Raw genomic sequence first — 9,216 nt, forward strand, 5'->3', positions numbered from 1 at the left:
AGAATAGGGCAGGGGAACTCCTGGGTTCACATCAGCATGTGTATTTTATAGCTGTAGAATAATGTGCTCAAATGTATAAATAAATATTATATTGTATTATATTTCCTATAAATGTAGGATGCAGATTCGTGTGTTGTGCTGATAAGCTATGGTATGGGGCTTTAACTATGCTCTATCTACTGGAGACTGGGAGAGAGTCTGTGTTCACAGTTAAGCGTGTGACTATTTTAAGAGAAAAACACTGAAAAATGAGTCATCTTTGTGTGCAGCGAAAACAAGTGCTCTCACTCCTCCACACTTTCCGCCCAGATATTTGAGCAATGCGGAGATCAAAGGTGCTCCTGGTATTTTTGGGGCTCTTCCCGATGCGGCTCTCAGAGGCTCGCCCAGCTCATCTCACCTGGCTAGCGGGTCCGAGAGCAGGAAGTGCTGCCGTATGTTCTCCACCAGAGGGCCTTTGAGCTCCTCCACCACTTTAAACACGCGCTTGAAGTTGTCAAACTGAAAGACAACACAACCACACACAGTGCTTCAAATGAAACAAAACAGAAACAGAAACTGGATTCTGTCCCAATTAGCCTTGAAGACTTAGGCTGCTATCTGGCTCCAACAGCAGTGGCTTGCTCTAACCTGTCGTCTGCAGCTCTTCAGTGTGATGCCCGTCTTCGCGCTGATGTCATCCAGGTCCTTCTTGGTTCCTTTGGAAAGCTTTTTGCCCAGCACTTCTCTCGCAAAAGCGTCATCAAAGGCATAGTACCTGAAATAAACAAATAATCAGTTGCCCACAGAGCTGAAAGCCCTTTGTATTCCTCACACCTATATTGTCAGTTTCAGACACCAAAAGGGTTCTGTTCTTTTTGCCAGTCTACTTTCATCTCCTAAAAGTTGAAGGCTATTTTCCCCAAAGAATACACTGATACCTGCTACTTGTTTACTTGATTGCTGAAATGCTAACAGTGGAGCAGGAATGTGCAGCCATACACAAGGTGCCTCTCATTCGTGTTTTATACATCCTCCCTTCCTTCCTCGGGCCTCTTCCTCACTGATCTACATAAAGAATGATGGGGCGGCAACAATGGGATAGTCTATCTAGTGTTAGTTATAGATCAGTGGGAACGAGCCTGGAGGACCGAGCATCGAAGATCTAGTAGGGATGTTGAGAGGCACCCACTGAGCAACAAAAACGTTATGGTCACTCACTGATGAAACAATTGATGCTGATTAGCTTGTAATCGCACTTGTCTAGGTCTGGGAAATATTTCATAGAAAGGAAGCAGTCTGCTGTCATAGTCAATTTACAGGAAGTAGGACAAAATAGCAGAGACCTAATCAAGTTCTCTGCATTAATCAACAGTGGCCCAAAGAGGCACAGACCACAAGCTAACAGCAAGATGTTGATCTTCCCCTAGGCTCATGTATGCGGAAGGGGAATGAAGGTTATACTACATGTCTGGACTGGACTAACAGAAGGGCTCCTGCTACACAAGTCACAGGACATTTTGATGATAGTTATGCAAAGAATGTGTCACAACATACAGTGTAACTCACCCTGCTGCATAGGCGCAAGCTGGTCACAGTGCTCATGCCAACATGATCTATTATTGTACAGTGGTGATCAGTGATCAGAACTGGCCCTAACAGAAGACAGTCAGCATGCAAAAGACAATGACAGCATATTAAGCAGGAGGTCACAATGTGTTGACCCACCGATCTATAGGGGCTATGATGTTCACTGAAGGAAGGGGCACCTGGCCTTGGCTAACTACATCAAGATAAGGAACAGATAATGGATCATGCTCAACAACATTTCTACACCACTTTGTACAAGGCAACATAGTGAGATGAACATGCTTTTAAACCCTTGAAACATAAATGCCATCAATTAGAATTTCAAACCTGTCGATAAGCATGGCCTGGCGGTCAGGTGGAATCTGGAACAAGAGCTGATTGGCCAATTTGGCAGGGATGTGCAAAAGGCGCTCGCACATTTGGAAGGTCCTGAACTGATCCATGGTGTCACTCAGTAGTACTTCAGCACTGGCCTCGTACTCCTCCAGCACACCTCCTTCCATTCGCACCCTCACGGCATCATTCACTGTAATATAAGGTGAGCTTTGACACATCCCAGAAAATCACGCAGAGTGACATGTAACTATGCATCATGTGTGGTAACGTACCTGTGTATCCATTCAGCCATAACTGATAGACCTCCTTATCCATTATAGTTGTGTTCCCAACGAAAACATCGAGTTCTACAGACATGGTGGCTGTAGCTTTATCAGACAGGGACTATAGCTCGAAGGACTGGTATCAATGAATGAATGTATGTTACCGTTAGTTATAGCTGCTAGTGGTATCAGAACCAAGCTCGGAGTACTGTTTGTTTGGTTGCCAGATCCACTGTTTTGGCACAAGTTTATGGCTTCCCTACAACTCAAGCAAACGAAGAGCGACAAAAGACACGTTACAACGACTAACATGAGGAACTCCAGCCATCGGAACAGCAACACAGAATGATAACTTATAATTAAAATCGTTAGTTAGCAATATAACTTGCTTACGTTCAACTAGCAAGCTAACGTTAGCTGGTATGACATCCGCTTTAACCCTCTCTGATGACATCTGTTCACAAACAAGGCATTTTAGAGCCTCGTTGAGTAAAATCTACGCGTATGTAATATGCCTTCAACGAAATACAGCACAAATTCTATAACTACCGAGTCAATATTCTACTACAATGTTTCGTTTGATATTTTAAATAAACAACACCATTTCCATGTTTCCGCGTTCGACGTATTAAATGGCCATTTTTGTTGACGTCATCTCACGTGACCTTTAAGGAGCGCATTATTTCCGATTATGTCATACAATTTCTTATCGACAGATTACAAAAATGCACAGATTACCTATGACCAAACCAAACTGTAATGTATCTGTAAATTATTTTTACTTTCTCTTGATATCCCCTATAATGGTAAAAGGTGATGATGATGATGATAATAATAATAATCATAATAATCATAATCATATTGCATATCTTCTTATCTTTCTCCTTTGCTTTTTTACATTTTCTCTTTAATCATTTTGTGGTGCATGAATGTCAAATAAATGAGCTCTTGATATGTGAGAGTGTATGGGTGCTCTACCACCAATTGTTTTCCTGGATCGCTGATGTAGATACCACTCCCTAGATTTGCACTACCCATTAAATTGTAGGCCTAAAACTAGCCTACTTGCTATAGGCCTACATGTTTATCTTTATGGAATTTAGCAGATGCTTTTGTCCAAAGTGACTTACAAAATAGTTTTGAAAAATGTGGTTAACACAACATAACAACACAAAGTTAACACAAAACAACAACATTAAAAATTAAATAGCCTAATAACAATAATGTCAGTGTAATATCAACGGTCGATAATGAAAATAAACCAACAATAACCCATACCACTTAATTAAGTGTAAGCTGAACAACTCTTGAAAGACCCATAGCTATCACAGGAGCACAGAGTACTGGGCAACTCGTTCCACCAATGAGGAACCACCTAGGAAAAGATTCTTGAACTTGACCGAGCATTTATGGCTGGTCGACACAACAGACCGCAGTGGGCAATTGGGGACGTTCATATGACACTGGATACAATCATAATGGAGCCTCAGTGCAGCCACCAACAAAAACATGAAACTAAGCGGCAGACTTTAGATAAAACAGTTTGAAATTCATTTTCCAAGTGCATACAATTTAGGGCATGGTCAACTTGGCAGGTGAAGGCTATCTAAACAAACCCTTATGAATATTTTTTATTCAACCACTTCTTGTTATCTACTCTAAAATTCTATCAAGTGTCCCTATTCATGGCATAAACCAACATACATAAGAAACCTTTTAAAATCTACCCACTATAACAACAAAGTCTGTTTTGGTTTAATTGGTGATTTTTTTAGAGTTGTCAGCAATGTGTGCCCATTTTTACCTTCCAGCTCAATCAAGTCATTGTGGTTAATCACTCTTCAAGAATGATGAATATAGACCTAACAGCCTTCATCTAATTGTGATGACAGACAAACTTAAATCACATTAAGATAAGTATCTTTGTCTGGTGGACACACACACGCATGAATATTTCTTGTGTTACCAAGTAAACATGGACAAGAGAGCCAAACCGCATAATACTGCCATATACAATACTTAAAACGCTCCAGTTTCTGCTCTCAACAAGCCTACTTGTACATCCTTTTATTTGAAAGCACCTCTGCATAAATGATTGATGAATCATTTTTTAAACATAGCAACATATCCCAGTAAATGATTTATAACACCAAGAGAACAATGTGCCCTGCTGTTCCGTCATGTTCTCCGGCTCGGACCTGATAGCCCTGGACAGCTGGAAGACCAGCAGTGTAACCTAAAACATCCAACAGCTTGAGTTCCTGAGAAGATGTTGGTTGGTTGTTGCCAGGATTTTTCTGTCACCAAAGTCAACTACTTGCCACATGACTAACATTTCACAGTGAATTACTACAAAAACTACATCTAAACAGAAATGTTGTCTTGATCTAATCTGTGTTTCGCCAAGCATGTTCCCACTGTAGTTAAATAAGGCTCCATCTCTCTGCTTAATGAGAAGCTGCCTGAATGTACCAACAGTTATTGCATAATAACATCAACAGACCTCCTACATCCGGTTAGCAATAAAGCATCTGCTTGTATAAGGCAAGCTGTGTGCTGACAAATGAATAAACAATATTTTACAAATAATCTTCATTCTAATAGCATTTGCCATGAATAAACAGCACCCACAGTTACTGGAGGTTTGGGTATGTGAAAATATTTTAAATACATGGACAAAAATAAAAACAGGCATCAGTCACCATTCATTAATATTACATGTGCCCTTCAGTCTCTCAAACAGCCCATGGCCAGTCTGCTTTGAACTGCTGGCTGTTTTTAAAAACAGAAGTGACTCAGACAACAACAAAAAAAAAACATGCAGGGAAGAAAATTAAAAATGAACATGAATTGAAACAACACTGTGAGAAGACTGAGCACTGAAGCGTTTCCGTATTAGACTGAAGAGAGCAAAGAGTCAGTCATCCTCCTATCCTCATGATCACGCAATCTCAGTAATATCCGTTACATGCATATATCTATCGTCTCACTGTTTCTAGCCCAAATCAGTAATTAGAAATCATGTGTATCCAAACAGATGTTTCTATTATTTTAAGGCTGTTTTATCATTCAGTGTATGTGTGGCTGAATTGATTTACATTTGCGCAAAATATATGTATATATATATTATTTTTTTTTAAAGCTGCACCAGTCAGCTCTGATAAGTTGTGTTACTGCAATTTCCCCCTAGTTCCCTGTGGAGATTAATCACTATAAATCCTCCCAAATCCCTCTCTCCCCCTCCCTGTCTCTTTACTCTCTCTCTCTCTCTCTCTCTCTTTCTCTCTCTCACTCTTTGCCTGTCCTTCTGAATTACACAAGTAAGGAAAAAATGACATTGTCAACTGTCTTTTTGTTTCCAAACTTTCAGTACTGTCTTTCTGGCCACTGTATAACTCCCCTGCTTTCCATAGCGATCACCATGGCCTAGTTCCAATCCCGCCCATGCACTCTCTCATGCCGTCCCCTGAAAAACACCCCTCATTGTTATGGCCTCATGGTGACAATAGGTTTGGACCACAGGGCGGAAGGATGTGGCTGAATACCATGGCTTAACTTACAAAAACGCCTTTTGTCACACACTTTGTGTGTGTGTGTGTGTGTGTGTGTGTGTGTGTGTGTGTGTGTGTGTTGGAGGGCCACATCCACAAAAGGTCAGATGCAGGTTTCATTAAAAAAAAAAAAAAACTTATTTTAACATATAGGCCTTGTGCGTAAAGCTAAGTTGATTTCTGAGTAAGGTGACCATAAACAGGAAGTGTGATTAAAGGGAAAAAGCAGAATGGCCATGACAATCTGACAGTGATGTCATAGTTCCCATGTGGTACAATACGGATCTTTACCGTAAGGGAAGGCGAAAAGGAAGAGGGGGAGGAGGGTGTTTCGAGAACAGGGGACATTCCTGATGCAGTTTGCGCGACGGCCATCACCGGGGAAAACTGTAACCAATATTTAAAAATATTTACTTTAGTGGTGCTGGTATGCAGGCAATGTTTTAGCCTACCATAGAACGAGGCTCCATTGCGCATCGTTCACTGGAATCACCATATTCCCATATCTACTCGGGCAGGCCGTCCCATTTTTTCCCTCGATTTATTTATTAATTTATTTCGCCTGAGAAAAAAACACATCGTCTGACCATCGCCAAGACTCTGCTGAGGTGCCATGCAACGAAACTACGGAAATGTGGAAGAAATCGCTATAGCCTACTTTGAAAAAAGAATTTGCTTTGCATAAAGATGGAATAAGTAGCGTGGCGAAGAACGGTTCATCTCAAAGGCATAGAAAGGAAGAGCGGACATCATTGCCTAATCCTTGATAACAGACCAGCACAATATTGTGATGAGAACAGACTGGATAATTTTGCGCTTCTCCTGTGTTTATTCACTCACTTCATCCAGTCATCGTCGTATCGTTTTCATCACTGGGAATGAGCTGAAACGTTAATCGGAGGAAAGGACAACGCATTTGATTGAAGCTTTAGTACGTCACCTCCGCGATAACACAGCACAATGATGCCTCGGGTGCACATTTAAAACACGCACTGCACACCAAAGTCGAAGATTACAGACACGAGGGAAAATAGGGCTTTTCATGTTTACAACGATTGTCCAACGTTACAGTATTTTTTTCGAATCACCGTGGAGCTAAAAGAACATTGTTTTCTAGGCCTGAAAAACGGGAGTGTCGTGACCAATAACATCAGTTCTAGCCTAGGCTACTGTATTGACGATTTATGCGATGCGGCTTTGAGTATTTTGCAATATGCATTTTGTTTTTTACTGAATGCGTTATTTGGGCGCTTGAACTGCACATATTTTGCACTATCTTTTCGGATACTCCTAGTTCCATATCAGCAAAATGGGGAGCGACAGTGAAATTTTCAACAGAGAGTTGTCAAAGATGTCTGACGAGGACTTGCTTGCCTGCTCAAAAGAGGAGCTAGTAAGCAGACTGCGTAAAGAGGAGACCGATAAGATGTCAGCTCTTATACAGCGTGGTCGACTCATTAAAGAGGTAAATAAACAATTGCAGGGGCATCTTCTCGAAATCAGGGAGCTGAAAGTCATCAATCAGCGCCTGCAAGAGGAAAACCAGGAGCTGCGTGATTTGTGTTGTTTCCTGGACGATGACCGGCTCAAGGTGAAGAAATTGGCACGAGAATGGCAACTATTTGGCCATCATGCAGCGAAGGTAATGCGGGAAGATCTGGGTGGGTACCTAAAGAAACTCGCCGATTTGGAGCGCATGCAAGACGGGCTAGTCAAGGAAAACCTAGACCTGAAAGAACTTTGTTTGGTGCTTGAAGAAGAATGTGTCAGCCGAAGTGACTCTAGTCCTGGAGGGTCCACCGAGCTGAATCTACCTTGCATGGTGGCCCGGGACTTAGGCGATGGCAGCTCCAGCACCGGGAGCGTGGGGAGCCCGGACCAGCTCCACTTGGTCTGCTCACCTGATGACTGAAGTACTCAAACGCCATCTCTCATCCTCACAACACCCTATCTCTGTGAAGATGAAGTAAAACAGAACTGACGAGAAAATGTCTACAGTAGGCTACGTTGAGAGATAAGATAGTTTACAGCTTGTACATGTTTTTTGGCTCTACTGAGCTTTGTTGGAGCAGCCTGTGTTTTCCATGGGGGACTTGGATTGACCATGATAACATGGTCCTCACTGATCCTCTGTCAAAGCAGTCTTACCTTTTGAGACAGTGAATGACAACTGGATTTCTATGAATTGGTGATTTGAAGGTTATCCAGATATTTTTACTGAGAGCTCAGGCCTTTTCCATCTCCTGGTTTGTTTTCTTTTTTTTCCTGTGAACTGTTGTAAGATTACCTTTTATTCTAGAAGGAACTGTATATTGAAATGAAATGTACATTTTATCTAAATATAATGGACTTTCCATGCAAGGAAAAACCAAATTGCTGACTTTGCCCAGGTTTTCAACACGTGCACTGGACTACATGTCATTGTGGGCTAATTTTTTACTGCACTGCACTAGACAGGGCTGTGGGCGAATCCTTTAGCATGATTCGCGTGTTAATCCTGATTTGAGCCATAATGATCTATTTTAGATCAGATCAAAAATCACAGAGCTGAATTGAAGGGCAACTTATGAACAAAATCATATCACTGAAACCAGGTGGCGATGCAGAGAGTTGATGAGACAGTATTTAGATGTTGGTGACTTAGACAACAGAGTTGGAATCACTAATCAGGTTCAGGAGGTGCTCTCAGTATTACTCAGTAGGCCTAATTGCACATGTGGTTGCCTTGGTTGAACCAGGAGGGCATGATACACCTGACCCAGCTGTGTAACACTGAAAGTTGTATTGCAGATACGCCACCAAATAAGACCAGACAAATCTTCAGTGCTCTCATATTGATGATTCCCACCAAATGCTGGAGGACTTCACTGCACATAGCTGTACTATATTTTTGTTGAACTGGATTTTCCCAAGACTGGATTTTTGGCACATGATCCTAGGTTTATACACTGGTCATTTGAAAGATTGATAAGGTCATTTTCACATGATAGATTATTATTATTGTTATTATTATTATTATTATTATTATTGTTATTATTATTATTATTATTGCACAGAATAAGTTTGGCTCACCAGTCATTTGTTTTGTGTTAATGTTGTCAAAATGCTTTTTAAATACCAGTACCACTGGCATGATCAACATCACTTCGGTGAAAGCTATTTTGTTGTTTCTTCTTTTTCCCTTTTTAGCATAAATCTTATTGCCTAGTAATATCATTGTCTCTGGCTGTAACTGTTGGGCGATGCTTGTAGTGTATTGGAGAGCTTTAAAATACACTGATTGAGACACCCAATCCTGCCATGGTGTTTTTTTGACCAATCTGAAGGATTTAAAACATGTTCTTTACTGATTGACCTAAGGCATAATGTAGTACCTATGGCCTGTAGCTATGATTTAAGAAGATTCATGTTACTCATTTTCAGGTTGTGGCCTGTGCAGCAGCTATTCCTGGTCAGTGATCCTGTCACACAGAGGTCCCTTTATCTGGACATGTGCA

General features: G+C 41.2%; 2 protein-coding genes across 2 annotated transcripts in view; one reads left to right on the forward strand and one right to left on the reverse strand.

Annotated features, from left to right (window-relative positions):
- The window catches only part of fibpa (fibroblast growth factor (acidic) intracellular binding protein a), a 6,270-nt gene extending 3,452 nt beyond the window's left edge, over positions 1–2,818 (reverse strand). Inside the window, exons 1-4 of the mRNA XM_062524166.1 lie at positions 2,178–2,818; positions 1,897–2,095; positions 631–757; positions 401–501 (exon numbers count right to left, since the gene is read on the reverse strand). Of these exons, the coding sequence (XP_062380150.1) occupies positions 401–501; positions 631–757; positions 1,897–2,095; positions 2,178–2,262 (512 nt within the window). The 5' untranslated portion in view covers positions 2,263–2,818. The remainder of the gene's footprint in view (positions 1–400; positions 502–630; positions 758–1,896; positions 2,096–2,177) is intronic.
- Positions 2,819–6,081: 3,263 nt separating this feature from the next.
- Positions 6,082–9,012, forward strand: ccdc85b (coiled-coil domain containing 85B). The gene has a single exon (XM_062524444.1). It carries the CDS (start codon positions 7,029–7,031, stop codon positions 7,629–7,631), a length of 603 nt encoding a protein of 200 aa, XP_062380428.1. The 5' UTR covers positions 6,082–7,028; the 3' UTR covers positions 7,632–9,012.
- The last annotated feature ends 204 nt before the right edge of the window (positions 9,013–9,216 follow it).

Source organism: Sardina pilchardus, chromosome 21 (genome assembly GCF_963854185.1).
Source record: "Sardina pilchardus chromosome 21, fSarPil1.1, whole genome shotgun sequence".
Classification (NCBI taxonomy): Eukaryota; Metazoa; Chordata; class Actinopteri; order Clupeiformes; family Clupeidae; genus Sardina; species Sardina pilchardus.

Coding starts and splice junctions, on each gene's coding strand:
- ccdc85b (XM_062524444.1), top strand. CDS start 7,029: ATGGGGAGCGACAGTGAAATTTTCAACAGAGAGTTGTCAAAGATGTCT.